The sequence below is a fragment of the Amblyomma mixtum genome, chromosome 3 (genome assembly GCF_055824585.1).
Source record: "Amblyomma mixtum isolate Tamu chromosome 3, ASM5582458v1, whole genome shotgun sequence".
Classification (NCBI taxonomy): domain Eukaryota; kingdom Metazoa; phylum Arthropoda; class Arachnida; order Ixodida; family Ixodidae; genus Amblyomma; species Amblyomma mixtum.
The window spans coordinates 118,556,733-118,574,570 of NC_143014.1; the positions used below are offsets into that span (position 1 = coordinate 118,556,733).

Sequence of the window (17,838 nt, forward strand, 5' to 3'; positions counted from 1 at the left end):
TGACATGACGGTAATGAGTGCATTATGCAAGCATGGATGTATCATTCTGTGTAGAAAAAAAGGTCGGGCTGTTAAAAATAGTTCGCGAATGTCACTGCATCAACCATTCCTTTTGGTAGAACTTAAGAGTGACTGCAGGCTCTTACCATGTGTGTTGGCAAGCCAGACTTTCTGTAAGTTTGAAGCATATAAAAATTTATACTGCCAAAATCACTTGAGATATTTCAGTAAAATTTCGTATTTAAGCCTTCAATGGACCTCTCAATAATGGTGCCAAATTCACTGCTCTACATAAAAAAATTAAAAAGTTTACCTCCAAATGCTGTGTCTCCCCTTAATTACACACTTGGGGAGAGTGACAACTTAGCAAGCGTTTGTGATGTAAACACCGTTAATGAAATGCGTTATAGCGCAATCATGTTTTGCGTCCTATTTGAAACCCCGAAGACAAAAAATGGTGAATCTGTACCTACCCATTCACGAGGTTGACTCTTCTTCAAAAATAAAAGTAAACAGAAATGCCATGAGTGGAAGCGATTAAAACACATCCGCATCGACTTTTACAACTTCCCGCAGTACATGGGCTCCAACCTTTTCTTGTTTGTGATCTCTTTCGTGAACATTACTGTGACACGTTCGATCTGTCACCTTCTTCTGCAACTGCTCTTTTTCTTTTTCGGAATTGGCCCTGTTTTTCTCAATGAAAAATTGCGCATTAGTCTATGCTTACATTTTTGCGCTAAATATTATACTTTTACGCTATGGAATCCTCAGATAGCAATTCACGATTCGTAGCAGCCGAAACCATTTCGACCATATCCGCAATGAGGGCTGCGGGAAAAAAAATAATAGTTTTGCACTCGTCTTAACTATATGAAATAGGGACGATGACATTCTGGGCTACAAGGCTCGATATTTACTTCAATTTTTATCGTTACAAAAAAAAAAATGCGGAACAATGCGCGTGAATCTGCTTTCAGGTGCAGCTATGTTCGCCGCTTCGAGTTTCGGTGCCGACCTTGTGACAGCGACTCGTACGAGAAAGTATGCCCAAACTTCGCCAACTGCCAGACGTGTGCCAATGGACTTAAGGCATGCGAAACATGCCCGCCAGGAAGATACGGTGTCTGGTGCACTTCAGGTAAGTTGTCAGAGGGCGCTGACCAGCGGCGAAGTGTCGGGTGCTGGGTCACACAGTGGCCGAGCCTGTGAACGCTAACACTTTTCGGATGTGCTCTGGTTTAACAAACGAATCTCACCTGTGATAATAATGATTGTCACAGTAATGATATTACCACCACTATGAACACGGATCACACTACTACTATACTACTACTACAAGGTCTAGTACTACTGCTATTGCTACCTAATACTACTACTACCCGTGCAGTTGCTGCTCCTACTACTACTACTACTGCTTCTGCTTCCACTACTGCTACTGCTTTGACCACCTCAGCTGACAGTGCTGCTACCACTAGCACTGCAACTGGAACTACCATCTGTTCACAACAGAGTTTTTAATGCGTTACAAGTGATTGAGTACTTCTAATAAATTACATTTTCTTCGAATTTTGTAATGCATTAAGTACTTTTTAGAACGGGCAACGATTTCGGTAATCAAATTATTTTTTTTTCAGTAAACGATTAGCTGTCATCAATTACTTTCTGTTCGAAAAGCAAGTTGTAACCACCCGTTCCAACCTGAACTTGATGACAAACGCTAGTGCAAGCGCGGGACAATGAGATGGAGAGACAATGAGCGGGCTGCGAAAAAACCGCTCGCGCAGGGATGTCCGTACACGTAAGCCCGAGCTGCCTGCGTTTCACCAGCCCCGCGTTCCTTTCACAGTTCGCATTTCTTCACGACGGCACTACAGAAGGTGGTATTTAGTGAGCTTGAGCGTTGTCCCCTAGAGCTCTATACAACAACGAAGCGCGACGCTTTGCATGACTACGAGCTGGTGAGCATGATCTTCGTGTGTTACAACTCCACCGTTCCTTTTAGCGCGTACACCGGGAGAGACTGCAGTGTCGTCCTTATGCTTCCACAAGGAAGCGGGCAGCGCGCGATGAAAATTACCACCGTATGCATTGCAACAGACAACCGATCAAGGAAGCTGCATTGGCTCTTCTTAGTCTCTAACTTAAATAAAAAATCCTAGTCTGTCTAAATTAGTCTTATGCCAACAAAAGTGGGGAGGAAAATGATGTAATAGTAATCGATTACTCTTTTGCAATTGCTCAGTTACTTTTAGGGGCAGTAATTGAATTGTAATCGGCTACTCTTTTCTGTAACATGTGCAAGACTGGTGCACAACTAGTACTGTGTTCCGACTATTGTGTCACAGACACACCAAAAGCAGCTCTAACGCGGCGGATAAGCGACTTTAAATGGTTATATGCGCACAATATAGCTGTCAGTGGTGAAAGGTAATCAGTCATCAGGCGTCTTTTTATTATTGTATTTCGTTTTCTGTCGTTTTCAACATATCTCATCTTTAAGCTTATTTTTCCTGCTCTAATTGCCAGACCAAGCTGAAAAACAGTTTGCAACCGTGGCAGTTTTTTTTTCGAATTTATGTTTTTTGAATGCATGAGCAGTTAACAAAAACAATGAAAAAAAATGTGTTCTCTGTTTCTGTTTTCCATTTCTCTTTTCTTCATGGCGCATGCTTATGCACTCTGTTTTGCGAAGGATACTCACATGTTCGTTGGGCGCAACGCATTGTTGCCGATGAAAATGTCTGCTCTTTGCAGTGTGCACCTGTCAAAATGGGGGAATCTGCGACAAGGATACCGGTCAGTGCCGGTGTCTTCCAGGATTTTCCGGCTCCCTTTGTGAAATCAGAGACGGTAAGGGAACGGCGTTTACACGCGCAGGCGTTTATTGTGCTTGTGTCGTATAACCTTTACTGGTGGCAGTGTGCGCAGGATACACGGGTTAGAGCGCACAAAGACGCTATGCTTTACACTGGGCATACGGTGAAGAAGAGAGTCTTACTCCGAGTAGTAAAGTTTATTGCCTGATTCATCCTTGTAACATCGCGGCAGACGATAATTTTTTTTTACTGTCTTTTTTTTGCCCTGCTGTGTTTGCTGCGTATTTTTCATCCATTATGCGAAGTTGTCAATCCACGCAGCTCCTCTCTTTCACCATCTACCCCAAAGTCTGGCCTTTGGATCTGCCTCTTGTACTGTAATTTATGAACCTCTTTTTTGAAAAGCTAACGCAGTTCTTCGGCGCCTGTGCACTGCATACCTTTTTGTAATGATTGAAAAGCGAAATGAGCTGACGTGTTCTGTTGCAAAAGAAAAAAAAAAGAAAACAGGGCGCGCCACCCGTTCCTGATTACTCAACAAGTTTCTTATTGTTCGCTCAAGATGATGAACACCAATATTTTGCTGTTATCTGGAAAATTTTCTCCAGGTTGCACTCCGCCAGCTCATCCTCAGGGTTTACTAGCCACGATGGCACCGGCAAACCTGCCAAAAATTATTCATTACAACTGCCCGACTGGTTTCAAGAGGGTTGGCCCTGGCACGCTCAACTGTCAAAATGACGGCTCCTGGAATGGAGTGCCACCTTACTGCGGTGAGGCTGCTGATTAGTATGCTCTTTTCGTTTTTAAGAATATTTGCTTCCCCTCCTCTAGTCTCAGGTATATAGAATAGAAAGAATACCATAATAACGTTTTACAATCATTGTCCAAGTTATGGTAACAATGTATGTAAGATTGCAATGTTATGTTAATGCTAAAAATTAACACATCACGTTTGCATTTATCTTAAACAATAACGCATGTCGTTTTCTTGTTATCTTTGGCATTTATTTCACGGTCAAATTAAACATGCAATGGTGAATTTTTTCCGAAATGTTAATATAATGTTCAAATCATACCTGTAAAACGACGTTCCTGATTTAATTCAAGTGCAGTGTTCGAGCTTCTTTCCGCGGTTCGTACGGCAATAAGGTCCATCGGCAAACTTAAACTCACAGTTACACCTTTCGGGTTGTGACTGCCATATGTTGCATACATAACACCAAAATTTTAGTGGAGTATAACTTAACTCACTGACAGTTTACCACTAACACTCATGGGGATTCATGACAGGCATATCGGCATGAGCCCAAGGTATCAGAATAATTAAGTATTAATTTCGCAGCACTGCAGTGCTCTCTTGGGGCCTTCGTTGTCCCTTGGCCCTTGCAGTGTGTTGATTGAAGCTGTGTGATCTCACAGTTGGCGGGTCCATTGCAGCAAAATTGTAGCGAACGTTATCTATGTTCTTTGTTGAATAGTTTCATGGACCTTTAATGATGAGAAAATGTTATTTTAAGCTTTATCTGTTACGTTTCGTAAACGTTAAAAGCAAAGGACATAAAAGAAGTGTAGACATCAAATTTATGGGTTCCATTTTCTATCAGCTCAATTATTGCGGTCTGTGTCGCCGTGGAACATTTATCTATTTATTTATTACAGATACCTGCAGCGCCCAAGGGCATTATTGCAGGGGGGGGGGGGGGGGAACACAATAACTTCTCCTCATTTGACCGAAAGATACACGTAATAACAGAAATATAATCACACAACTAATAGATGAGGAAAAACATGCACTGAAGGAAGACAACCACGCTCCACAAATAGAACAACACTAATGAAATGAAAAAGACACGCGCAAGACAACTGCGCGCCACGTCACACATCAGATAAAAATGCGCGGAATTGACCTTCCGTGCAGCACTCAGTGACGCCGGCTGGTAGCCTGTTCCACTCATTGATCGTCCGTGGAAAGAACGAGGTTTTATAAACATCTGTGCGACACTTAATCTCTCGGATCTTCCACTGATGATTAACTCGTCTAGAAAAAAAATGAGGTTGAAGCAGATACCGGTCTTTGTCAATGCTCATCTTTCCAAAATAGATGCGATGCATGATTTGTAATCTCAAATGTTTTCTACGGTTAGCTAAAGATCCCCAGCCAAGGTGGTTTTTAAGAGACGTGACACTAGTTGAGAAGCTGTAATTATTGGACACAAATCTCAATGGTGGGACACAATGGTGCAATATTCACCAATGCGCCTAGGATAGTTTAATATCGCGTAATTTCTATGCTGTAATTTCGGTTTAGATTTCTGTTAGACGGCGGTAACACGTCGCAATTGATAAAAAAGGGAAGCAATGGCGCCTTTTTACCACATGTACCTCCGCAACGCTTTGAGCAGCCAAATGTGGCCAGCAGGCGCGCCGATCACACGTGCGTAGGCCGGGAGAAGTAGGCTTCGTTTTATGTCATACTGATGCCGCTAGCGATAGGTTCTTAAAGTCAAACTCGGTTTTGCGTACTTAAAGGGGCACCGCGATGCTTTCCTCAGTGCCGAATAATATCATGAAATGGATTCATCATGTGTTCCAGAGACCAGCGAAAAGAGAATTATTGAAATCGGGGCATTCAAACGAAAGTTATTTCAATCTGAAAATTCAAAATAAAAAGATCAGACGAAAGCGAGTTTCACTTGCCCATTTCACTCCCCGAGTACTGAGATTGGGCGCTAGCAATCAGAATGAATGAATGTATTTCTGGTGAAGATTAAAATACTAAACATTACTATCTCGACGAACTTTTTGGGCGTTCAGGAGTCACAATGTTCCGTACTTTGCATACAAATAATAAAGACCGCGTGCTTTATCTACGTCACAGGAGCCCTTTAAAAGCTAAGACGAAAAATATCTTATGCACGGTTTGCCCTTGATGCTTGCCTCTACATCCCCTTGAGTACAGAAAACTTTCGACAAACTTTTACTACTCTTAACATTTTGTCTTCGCTCCTTTAAGGACAGTCTGTTAAATCTCGGCCCAAACAAATAAGTAGCAGCGTTATGACGTTCTGGGCCCTGCCTTGGGCGTAGAGTATACTGATGAGATTTAGCTCTTTTTTTTAAATGTGGGAACTCTATCATTGCGTGGTCACGTTATAGGCGAGGTTAGCGTGCTCGCTCTCATTACCGTTTGGTAAAGTAATGATTGAGGCCACCTGAATGGCGGCTAATGCGTCACTGCGACTCCTCACAGCCTTCGGATGGCAGGTCAGCCATCTTCGACCGCCAACAACATTTGAACTTCACGAAACGTGGCAGAGAGAAGTAGCATCCTCAGAGAGGACAATCCACGCGCTCGTTTTAGCTTTTAACTCACCCGAGGCGAAAACCTATGATCCTCGCAAAAGAGGTGTGTTTCAAAGGTAACGGGTTTTGGGAGAGGGAGCCCAGACTGTCCCAGGGTCATTTTTAGAGGCGGGCGGTCGCCTTGAGGCGGTGGTCGTGCAAGTTGTGTGACCGTATGCGGTAATGGTTAAGTAGCACAAATGCAACCCTCGTTTGTGTTTCTTTCTTTTGCTGCCGTCTTGTTCTCGAAGCCGCAGCAAACGCGGCTCAGTGGCCTCCTCTGGAAGCGTTCGCGGTGTGCCCCGCAGCAGCGTTTGTCTAATTTCGTTCGCCGCGCTTCTCTCTGTCGTATTTAGGGGACGCTAATTCTCGTGCGCAGCGTATACGCGCAGAATACAATTTAGGTATCTTGCGGCCAGTGTACCCGCGGACGATCTAAGCAAAGGAGAACCACGCCAAATACCTCCAAGATCCACTCTTGCTAATGGCTCCTGAGGAGAGAGCAATTACTGCGTAATGTGTGTTTCGCAGGCATGCCGTGCATGCGAGTGCGCCTGCGACGTTGTCGCCCGTTGTGTTCACGAGACGATCCCTTACGCAGAGAGGCAGGTGCCGTGCCCCCCGCTGCCCGACGTGGCTCGCGGCGTCGCGCTAGTGAGCGGCTCCCCGTCCAGCCCGCGAGAGATCCAGTACAATGGCACCACCGTGACCTACTCCTGCGCCGACGGCTACGAAATTGTCGGCTCAAAGTCCCTGCAGTGCACTCAGCAGGGCGCCTGGTCGGCACCTCCGCCGTCCTGCCTCAAAGGTACGAACACGCTGAGGGGCAGGTTCATGGCAGTTATTTTTGGCGGCAGGCTTGTTACTCCTTGAATTCCCAAGGAAGAAAAAAGAAGAAACGGAAACGAATCACGCAATACGAGAAGCGACAACTCATTTCTAGCACTGTGTTCTATTTTCAAGAAGTTAGTTTTGAATTCGTTATTATGACTCACAGCGCTACGCCAGCTTTGCTGGCTCGCAAGGAACGAAAGCCTGCATATATCTATAGAGCTTCTTTATGGGTTCAACTTTAGTCTGTTCTGAAATCAGGAATCCACACAGAACCAGCGCGAACCACTTAAACTTCGATGTTCTCGCTGCACACGACGACGCAGTACGCTGTTACATTCCCTGAACACGTGAAGAGAGCGGCGCTAACATTTGTGCAAATTTTACGCTGGGCGAGACCCAGTGAAGTGGTGATAAAACGTGGGAAGAAGCTTTATCAATACTGCATAAAACCACGCGGTGAGCCGGGCGCGGATTAATCAGCCAGGTTTTCAGCGGGCCAAAAACAAATAGGCTTTCATAAAAAATAAAAGAAAATGAAAGATGATGATTAAAAAAACTCGTTTTTCTTCAGTTCTTATTGCTAAATGTCCGCTGAGTAACATTGGCGTTTCTATCTCGGCTGTGAAATCAACTCTCAGTACGCTAAGCATTAAAAATGTCTTTACGGTTCGTTTATCTCTAAATTAATTAATTTAATTAGTTTAGTTAATTAATTTAATTTTTATTAATCAAACTCCTGGCAGTTAACGCCAGGAGTTTAGGGATTCCTTGACCAGAAATGTTGTTCACTTTTTTTTTCTGGTGCGTTACTGGACAGCCACAAAGCCTTTAACAGCCTTTATCTCTCCTAGGCAAAGTTGCGTACACAATTTGCTCTTCGCGAACGAAATAGATTGTTTTGTTTCCTTGCAGTTTCTGAAATGGAAGTCACGTGTTCAACGAAAGCCAACGAGATCTTAGCAGATGATAGCGACACAGCAGTAAGGTAAGGACAGACTGCCCAACAGCGTTATATTTTGCAGCAAAATGGACGCTTGTTTTCAGTGTTTACAAAATATAACTTAAAGGCAAGCTGAGGGGCTTTTCCGTGCTCCATAAGTGAGTCTAATTTTTCTAAGATTACACAGCTGGGCTAGTTGGCGGCTCCTGACACAATGGAACATACCAGCGGGAAGAAGTAAAACATGAAGGTAGAGTTGGCACTACGAACGTTGGTCTCCACTCTTCTTTTGTCCCTTGCGCTGGTGTCATGTTTAATTGTGTTTAATTTTTATGTGAAGCATACTACTTTAGCTACCACTTCAGCCCTTCACCGTGGTTATGCGCCTCCAAATCACGTGATACATGACGTCACACCACGTGACACGATGACGTCACGACTGTAGAGAAACGGGGGCCCACCTCGCGCCGTCGCTGTAGTTGTGCGCCTCCAAATCACGTGATACATGGCGTCACACCACGTGACACGATGACGTCACGACAGTGCAGAAACGGGGGCCCACCTCGCTCCGTCGCTGTGGTTGTGCGCCTCCAAATCACGTGATACATGACGTCACACCACGTGACACGATGACGTCACGACAGTGGAGAAACGGGGGCCCACCTCGCGCCGTCGCTGTGGTTGTGCGCCTCCAAATCACGTGATACATGACGTCACACCACGTGACACGATGACGTCACGACAGTGGAGAAACGGGGGCCCACCTCGCGCCGTCGCTGTGGTTGTGCGCCTCCAAATTACGCGACACGATGATGCTTCGCATTCTCCAGGCTTAACCAAGTTAAGCCTCAGCCATTTTTTTTCCCTGGTGGCTTGGCTGGTTTAGCGACTACAGATAAAGTGCTAAAGGTGGTGCAATTAACGCAGGAACCTTGATTCAAAGACACGCTTCATGAAGAGGTCAGCCTGTTAGAGACCTGGACGTAAGCGGTGCTTACAGGGGCTTATTATTTTTCAATAATTCTAGTCAGCCCCAACCTAACAAATGTCAGGAACCCGAGCTCTGAGTCAGTGATTATTTTTGAGCGAAGGTCTAGTCGAAAATGACCTGTTCGGTAGACCACACGCTATGCTAGGTGTACGAATGACTACACGATCGAACGCGGACGTTGTGATTCCATGCAAACTGGTTAAATTAGGAAGAGCGAAGGCTTCAAACTACGTACGCATTTTGTTTCCCACTGCAATTTATTTATCTGGGGAGAGAATTTAGTAAAGACGCCATAACAGATCTGTGCGCTTTGTAGCGCACGAAACGGGCAATTTATGTGATTTACATTGAAGTTGTGTAGTTACCATGAAGGTACGAAATGCAACCTTGAGACCGTATCGGCGTGTAGCAGATGAAAGATAGCAGTAAAGCGTAACGGTTGATGCCAAGGGCGTCCGCAGAACTTTTTCCAGGGGTGGGGGGGCACCCGATGGCCAGGCATGGGGGAGGCGGTAGGTTAGCACCAAAAAGGAACTATTTGTGGTCTAAACTGCGCACATCAAATAAAAATCAGAAACAGCAAATTAGTGCTAGGCTTAGAGAACATACATTGGATTTTGTTAATGAACAAAGAATTAAAGTAAATAAGCAAAATGCAAAAAGTTGCTATCACTTAAGCGTGCTAATCAAGCTGTGTAGATGTTTCCTCTGCTAGTGCATAAATAATATCCATAATTCCAGGGAGGAGCAACCGCCCCCCCCCCTTGCCCCCCCTTCCAGACGTCCATGGTTTATGCAAGTGCCTATCCGCTACTTTTGTCTTACACACCGAAAAAAAAAGAAAAGAGGATGCCAGTAGGCGCATGAATGAACTGAAAGAAATGCCGCACGTACGACATATTTTGGGAGAATTAATTTCGCGTAAACACGTTGCGAGGGCTGCCCCCCGTATACCTCCCGCCCAACCCTGCTGGCTTCGTGTGCAGGGTGCACTGTCCCCCCGGCTGTGGCCTGGTGTCCGGCTCGGTGATCGGCTCCTTCCAGTACCACGTGCTGTCCTCGGTCTGCCGCGCAGCCGTGCACGCCGGTCGGCTGAACAACGCCGGCGGCGCAGCGCACTTGCGAGCCACGGGCGCGTACGCCGACTTCGCCGCCTCCACGTCGCATGGCGTATCCTCGGCCAAGTGAGTACACAGTGAGCACTAAATCGACATTGCGTATATATTGCGTCGATGTTCGACTCGCCGTGTTGAGCCTTACAGCGTGGGAGGCGCCATGACTTCAGAGTGTTTAGTTTACAGACAGCCTGTCTTGACTTAAATCCGGCGGTGACAAGTTGAATTTCTTAATACCTCTCCATCGCAGTGCAACGTATCCTAACTAACAGTTCCCGATCTGCCAATTTCAGTGCTAGCTCACATGTGCTTCAAGGATCGGAGCTGGAGCCTTTAATTTGGTTGATCACGTGAATGGCATTAACAAGCGCAGAGCACGACAGTGCGCGGATGGCTGCATGGCATACACCGGAATGGTTGGTTGGTTGGCCTCAAATAACGATGGCATATACAAAACGAGTGAGGAAGTTTCCTTTTCTTTTTCTCTCTAGTGGGACCTGGACAGCGCTGGCTTGTAAAATGGCAGAAGAGCTTACATAATGTTAAATCTCAACATAACCATCCGCTTGTGTTGTTTTTTTTTTCTTGTGATGTCGTAGTCGCTCTTTTGCGCCACCGTTCTCTTGCATCGTGCACCAATTCGCCCAGCAGCCTGTTATTCGCAACATTCCCCCTTTTCCCGCAAGCGCTTCCCAGTCACTTCGCCCGTTTTCATAGATGGTGTTCCTTTGGCAAAAGTACAGAATAAAACTATCAAGGCGCATATTATGTCATTATTCATAGCCGACCACAAGTCGGCTAAGTATATGGAATGTACTTCAGGCAAAGCGTACAAAATGCTTTTTTTTTTAAGGAAAATTTTTGTTATCCACTAGCACACACGTAATAGCTTTTCATAACGCCAGTCTTGGAGTACATGCTAGCAGCGTTGCGCTATTGCTTAATTTGGTTTGGTTTAGGTTTGGTTTATGCAGGTTTAACGTCCCGAAGCTACTCAGGCTATGAGGGACGCCGTAGTGAAGCGCTGCGGAAACTTCGACCACCGGGGGTTCTTTAACGTGCACTGACATCGCACAGTATATGGGCCTCTATAATTTCGCCTCCATCGAAATTCTACCGCCGCGGCCGGGATCGAACCGCCATCTTTCGGGTCAGCAGCCGAGCACCATAACCACTGAGACACCGCGACGGCCATTGCTTAATTTGGTTATAAGACGTACTTGAACACATGGAAAACCTTTGCACCTTTTTTGTTGTCATCAATTAAAGCTTTCCCAGCTGTATTACTCAGATGGAACACGACATGGCTTAGCAACGCCGAGAAGACGCCGTCTGCGTCCTAAACTGGATCTTTTCTTCCGTATTTAGGGACAGGACTCGAATAAATAACAGCTGCACCTGCCACACTTTATATCTGTTCGTCGTACAATGGCATCAAGATGCACATAATTTTGTACCGCATTGGCATGTTCGAAAGTTCTCTTTTTCGTCGTGTTATTGCATGACACAACAGGCTAAGACCAACATTTGCTGAATGTCTGCCAGAGGCGCCATATGATGCTTTTTTCCAAAGTGTATTTGAATATCTATTTTAAGGATTGGGTGTTTCGCCCTTTGAAATGTATTCTCCCGCTAAGCACTAGCCCCGCCCCGCCGTGGTGGCTCAGTGGTTATGGCGCTCGGCTGCTAACCCGAAAGACGCGGGTTCGATCCCGGCCTAGGCGGTCGCATTTCGATGGAGGAGAAATTCTAGAGGCCCGTGTACTGTGCGATGTCAGTGCACGTTAAAGAACCCCAGGTGGTCGAAATTTCCGGAGCCCTTCACTACGGCCTCCCTCGTAGCCTGAGTCGCTTTGGATGTTAAGCCCCCCATAGACCACAGACCATAAATACCAGAACGAAATAACAGAAAACCAGTTCGTTTCATTCGGCGAAAAAATAAAACCAGAACTGTACCGAAATCGTATGTACACATACAGGGCCCTGTCTGAATTACATGTTAATTTTCATTACAAGCATATCTCTGTTTATTGTCGACTACCGCTTTTTTTTTCATTTTTCTGACTTTCTTTGCAGCCTTCTGATAGTTTATCTTTGATATTTCCAGCTTCTCATCTCCCGGTGCCAGCTTCAAATTTGTGACTGTGGACGATTCCCAGTGGAGGATTCCCGAAGAAGGTGCCTACGCTTGTGTTATAAACTTTTATTCTGATGCTTGCTGGGGACTTAATATTATTACTTATCTAGAGAAGCCTTTTCCAAGCGTCTCAGGCAATAATCTAAAAAATTCAGTAATTGTCTGATATTTGCATAGATGCATCTGAGAAAGGCCCAGTCGTCCTTCGATTTAAAATTCTCTACAAAGCATCGACTACCTCCGAGTTGGGCTCCATGGAGCGTCGAATTATTCCCGCTGAATTGCCTGTTCTCGACCACGCTTGCAGGTTTCGAATTGATCTGGTGTTTGCATACTGCCTCCTTCTGTTCCACAGGATGCCCCGCCAGGTGGACAGATTCCGGCAGCTTCTGTTTCTATTCGGCTGGAAAAAGTCGTCCTCAAGTTGCAGCTAGCAATTTTTGCCGGAACCTAGGCAGTCAGGCACCCGCTATACGGGGAGACAACATGACCAGGACACTCCTGTCTCAATTTCTGGCGGCTAGTGGTAAGTTTTGCTCTCGTATTCAGCACGCTTTCTGCCTTATCAAATGCCCCTTGATGCAGCAATAAACGCATCCTTGTGTCGCATTTGTAATTCGCAGGAATTGCAGAAACCTGGCTTTCCGAGCCCCGAGTTCAGTCGCCGTTTCTGCCCGTCGCGGAAAACGACGATACAGCTGGCAGCGCTTGCAAGGCCCTCGTTGTAGCCAACTCTGGCCAGCCCGAAGTCGTTACAAGACCGTGCAGCCTCAACCTTCCTGTCACTTGCGTTGCGCTCAAGACCTTGAAGCTTGGTGAGCATGAGCGCATGGCGGCGATTTCGCTGGATTCGTGGCGAATGCTCAAATTGAAGGGCTTGGGTGCATGAGCCACGAAAATTCCTTTTTAGAATAACATATGTGCGCTGTTTCGGTTGCACCTAGCTAAATGACAGTACTTCAAAAGAAATGAATTAATGAAATGGGGTAGTTTTGATGAGTTTTGTTGCTAATAGCGAGAAGCATTCAGAGAGGTCCCTGAAGATAATGCCCTTTAAATTACCTTGAATCTCTAACGTGCTTTGTCGTTGGTCAACGTGTTACCTTGTTTGAAGAATTAAACTAAGATTTGAGCTTAAGCAGAAGGTATGGTGCAGCCGTCGTGGACACTGCCGCTTGTCCTCTCGATATCTGTTGGTTCACTGGCATGATTTGATCATGCTGTCGAGGCCTTGTTGTATCATTCCGTGTCAACTTGTCGCCAAAGTGCCATGTCACACCCTGGTCGGGCGAATTACCTGTCACTTAAGATAAGTTGCACACGGTAATACGGCGAAATCACTGTTTAAAGATGTTTGTAGCCTTCTCCTCTACCGTAAATTTAAGGACCGATGGTGGAAGCTGGGTACGACTGCCGTCTGCTTTACCGTTACTGTATGCTACCAAGCTAAACTACGAACACGTAATGAGCTATATTACGCAATTTTAACGACAAACAACAGTTGAACTCTCTTTACTAATTTCTGTTTGTAGCAGAAGTCCGTGTGTCTCTCTGTACAACTCTACTGAGGCGGCGATGTATATGGCTGGCCTCGGCGTTGAGATTAAAATAGCGGTTCTGAGTTGGTGTTCGTACAAAAAAACTGATTTTATACCGTCTACACAACAGCAGGACCTCGGAATATTCCTTCTTTGTTCGATTCGAACAGTCATTGCAGAAGGTGATCTATCGCGTGGATCCTTATTGCGGAACAAAACAGTGTGGGCTGGACGAAGGTTAGCGCATGTCTCGCAGCATATTTGTGTCCCAATGTTCTCCTCAAAAGTAAGGTCGTCGAGTTGTCTCTCCGCTCGTGCCACACAACGACGTGTGCTTGATGACGTAGAGGTGTCTTCTGCCGAGTTGTGAACCAGGAAGCTCAATTTCCCAATTCCAGTAAGCCAAGGCCACGTGCACCCCCCGTAAAAAGCATACAGCTCAAGGGGTTTGCTTGTGAAGCCTGAAGCCTGCCTTGGTACGTATCCTCAGCGAACGTAATCTCTCGAAGGAGGAATGGCTTCGCGTCCTTAATTTTCCCAAGATTTGGACTGCTAGATATGATGGGGAGCCCCACTAAGAGCTTAGAGGCAAACTCGTTGGGCTGTATTTTTTTGACGGGGGCTGTACATGCGCTGTAAAGGCAGCCAAAAGTAAACATTGGAAACATGCTCAACGGGAATGAGAGAAAGTAAATACGTTATACAGACACTGAAAGAAGTGTGCGCTGTACAACTGCACCTTCTAACGTGCGTGCAGTTCAGTGTGAAGACCCGGGCCCGATCAAGGACGGCTCCGCGCTGGTGGAGAAGGCTTCCCACGGCCGATTCCTGGAGGGCAGCCGCATCGCCTACTTCTGCAAGGAGCTGCACTACCTGAGTGGCGAGGGCACCATCACGTGCACGGCCAACGGCACCTGGAGCGCCCAGAAACCTCGCTGTGTCAAAGGTGCGCATTACTACCCCCCGGCTGCTTCCCGATGCACGCAGAATGGCTCTGCATTTGCGCGGGAAGAGTAGTACCTGGCTCTTAGGTATTGTTTATTTATTTCATTTTCAATTTTTCTAACGGATGACTGCTGTAAGAGGATTGCCGTGTAAGCAATATCAGCACCTACAATAGTACGCTTTCTGTTAGGTTTCAGTGTCGTCATTCGATGGATACGTTCGTGCCTTTATTTTCTCAGTTGCTTTTGTATCGCTTCTCAGATTTCTACTGGGAAAGGTGTGAGATCGTTAGTCAATATTTACCTCCCCCACTCGCCTTTCTACCCGCCCAACCTCGATGAAAGAATCGCCCTGTTGGCTTAGTTCTTATGGCGTTCGGCTACTGAGCTTAAGGGCGCGGGATCGATTCCCGCTCGCGGAGTGCAGAAACGCCCATGGTATGTGCGATATCAGTGCACGTTAATATACCCCAGGTGGTCGGAATCGATCCGCAGCCCTCCACTACGGTGTCCCTGGTTGCCTATGTGAAGCTTTGGGAAGTTAAGCCCCACATACCTGGCTACCTCTACGAAAAAATAAAAAAAAACTTCCTTCTAGCTTTCCCATGAACGAACATAAATTGCAGCTTTAGAGATCTCTTAATTAGCGGGTCGGACAAAGGTCAGCAAGTGACCTGAAAGCACTCAACTTCAAAAATCCATGTCTTCCGTCGGCCGCATCTTCATCTGTATAATTTCAATCAACTGCGTGACTGCAAGAGCCTGTACTTTATGGAACTGTTAAGTGCTTTAGATGCGAGTGAAAAAAGCCAGTGTGAACGGTGATATAACGCGTGCGATCACTCACCAATGACCAGTAAAAAAATGCTTTCTGAGATATTTTAATGACCGGGTTCTTTATGACAAGAGGAATCATTCAGTAACGTAAACGATTTCCTAGAAAGTCGAGTTAAATGAGAAATACGGGTGTGTCATTTAGTACAACAGCATATCAGTGCGCTCTTGAGAGAACAGCCAGGAACAGCGTACGGTATCGCGAAAAGGAAACCTAGCCGTACTTGCCAATATGGTCGCATCAATTTATTATTTCATGCTCTCGCGTAAAGTGCTTTTTAGCCTATCTGTAAATAATGGGTTGGAACTAAAGCTGTTTATATGACTTATGCGTGCCTCATTTTTAGGATGTTGCAGAGAGGCAGTAACGCGAGCGCACTCATAATAAATAAAAAAAGAACGCAGAACGCAGAATCTGAGTGGGTACGGCAGAACCACACCCATCTCACCAGTGGCGTTGGAACTATTTTTCCACCGGGGCAGCGAAAAAAAAAATGCTTTCATAAACATCATCATCATCACCATTAATTTTCCTTCAGGGCTCATACAGGCGCTAACAGTGGTCTTAGAGAAAAATCGTTATCTTTCCAGGGTCGCGGGCATCCTAAAAGGAGGCGAATGTCGGGACTAGAAGCGAATATTGTGCGATCCTCAAGCCTTTTGCCTTCTGCGCATATACCCGACTTTCCTGGCACGGTCTGGGGCTCAGCAGGCGCCGTTTGATTGGGGGGAGTGGGGGGGGGGGGGGGGGGGGGTGCTACCTCACCTGTAAATTAGGGGGAGCTGTCGCTCCCTCGGCACCCCCGGTTCCGGCGCCCCTGCTTCTCACGAAATTTGCTTTCCACTAAGGCTGATGGGGGAGGTTCTAAGTTTATATCATTTAGTCCACTCACTAATTTCAAAGCGGTGAGCGCTCTCGACTCAGTTGTCTTATATGCCTTGGAGATATATGATCCGATGTTCAGGCCAGCCTGAAGCGGTCGATGCGTCACGACGCTGGCTACGTGTAGTAACAGCCAGCTCTGGAACCCACTTTTTGCGTTGCTTGGCCTAGTTTTTTCTTCCTTTTTTATACATTTATAATTGCCTCAGGTCATATTGAAATGAATTCAGTGGATGGAAGCACCTTTGCCGAATGAATGATGTCCAGAAGGGAATGATCATGGTTTCCCCCTCGGGCCATTGTGACCGCGCTGTTAATTTCATTTCAGTTATCACCTGCGGTGAGCCAGAGGTGCCGAGCCATGGAACCATCCGTGTCCTTCCTCCAATACGAGGGGGAGACCCCCGCCGTGGGCCAGTGCGTGGGTGCGAGACCATGTGATCTTTTTTTGTCTCTCGCTCATTCTCTTCTCTCGTGGTCTTCGCTACAGCCAGGAGTAGAATCAATGCTTCAACTCCAAAATGTATGCAAGTGTCTTACCAACGCTCGCGACAACCCTCAGGTAGAGTCTGGTCTGAGTAGAGAAGCTTTAACCAAATGACGAAGCTTGCCGTTTGTTCTGAATGAACAATACTCGCCGTGGAAAGTACTTAATGCGGAACTGAACACTTTAATCTGCGCCATAGATTATTCCGAATAAGCAACGGACACGACTAGAATAATCAAGCGGGTCGTGCATTATTGGACGTGTTGTTGTTTTGTAGTTTTTATCTTATACCCGTATTGTTTTTGCTGCTTTCTTGCCGAGCTTCAAAACAGGTTGTTATTACTAATTCCAGCCTTTCCTAGGTAAATTAATCATGATTTTGCTCTTACGAAAAATTTTCTTCCCTTCCCGCTTCACGTCACACACATTGAATGAGTCCCTCCACAACCTCAAGGTGCAGGAACAACGCAAGCAGTCGCTTTGAAGATTCACGCAATAACCACGGAGCGCAAATTTCATTTAATTAATTACGTATATATCAGCCCCAACAAAATACGGGCCATTAAACGCGCATAACAGATAAAAATGCAGAGTGGATATCAGCAACAGACGACAGGGGCGCGCAAGGCGATGTCTGCAGCACGCGCTCAAGCTAGTTCCGGGATCCGCCGCCGGGGCTTGCGCAGGCACGCACGAGCGGGCGTCCCAGTGCGGCTTCAGCGGCCGCTCAGCCTCAGCTCGACTGCGTACGAAGCGGCCAACGAGTCGAGGGCGGCCGAGGAGGCGAACTTCGTGCTGCCACCGGACCACCACAGGGTCGGTTCCCGCGCCGAGTACGCCTGCCTGCCGCAGTACGAGATGGCCGGCTCCACAGTGCGTCGGTGCCTCTCCTCGGGCCAGTGGAGCGGACTGCCGGCCACCTGCATTCCGGGTGAGTGCCGCACGCGACTCAGATCCCGTGCCTCTCCTGC

At 46.5% G+C, this 17,838-nt stretch overlaps 1 protein-coding gene across 1 annotated transcript in view; it reads left to right on the plus strand.

Annotated features, from left to right (window-relative positions):
• Nucleotides 1-17,838, plus strand: part of LOC149351550 (clotting factor C-like) — a 31,749-nt gene that overhangs the window by 4,509 nt on the left and 9,402 nt on the right. The window contains exons 3-14 of the mRNA XM_089580903.1: nt 981-1,141; nt 2,758-2,853; nt 3,428-3,592; nt 6,766-6,972; nt 7,911-7,983; nt 9,916-10,113; nt 12,152-12,222; nt 12,537-12,707; nt 12,805-12,996; nt 14,477-14,665; nt 16,709-16,805; nt 17,554-17,798. Coding sequence (XP_089437029.1) covers nt 981-1,141; nt 2,758-2,853; nt 3,428-3,592; nt 6,766-6,972; nt 7,911-7,983; nt 9,916-10,113; nt 12,152-12,222; nt 12,537-12,707; nt 12,805-12,996; nt 14,477-14,665; nt 16,709-16,805; nt 17,554-17,798 — 1,865 coding nt within the window. The remainder of the gene's footprint in view (nt 1-980; nt 1,142-2,757; nt 2,854-3,427; nt 3,593-6,765; nt 6,973-7,910; nt 7,984-9,915; nt 10,114-12,151; nt 12,223-12,536; nt 12,708-12,804; nt 12,997-14,476; nt 14,666-16,708; nt 16,806-17,553; nt 17,799-17,838) is intronic.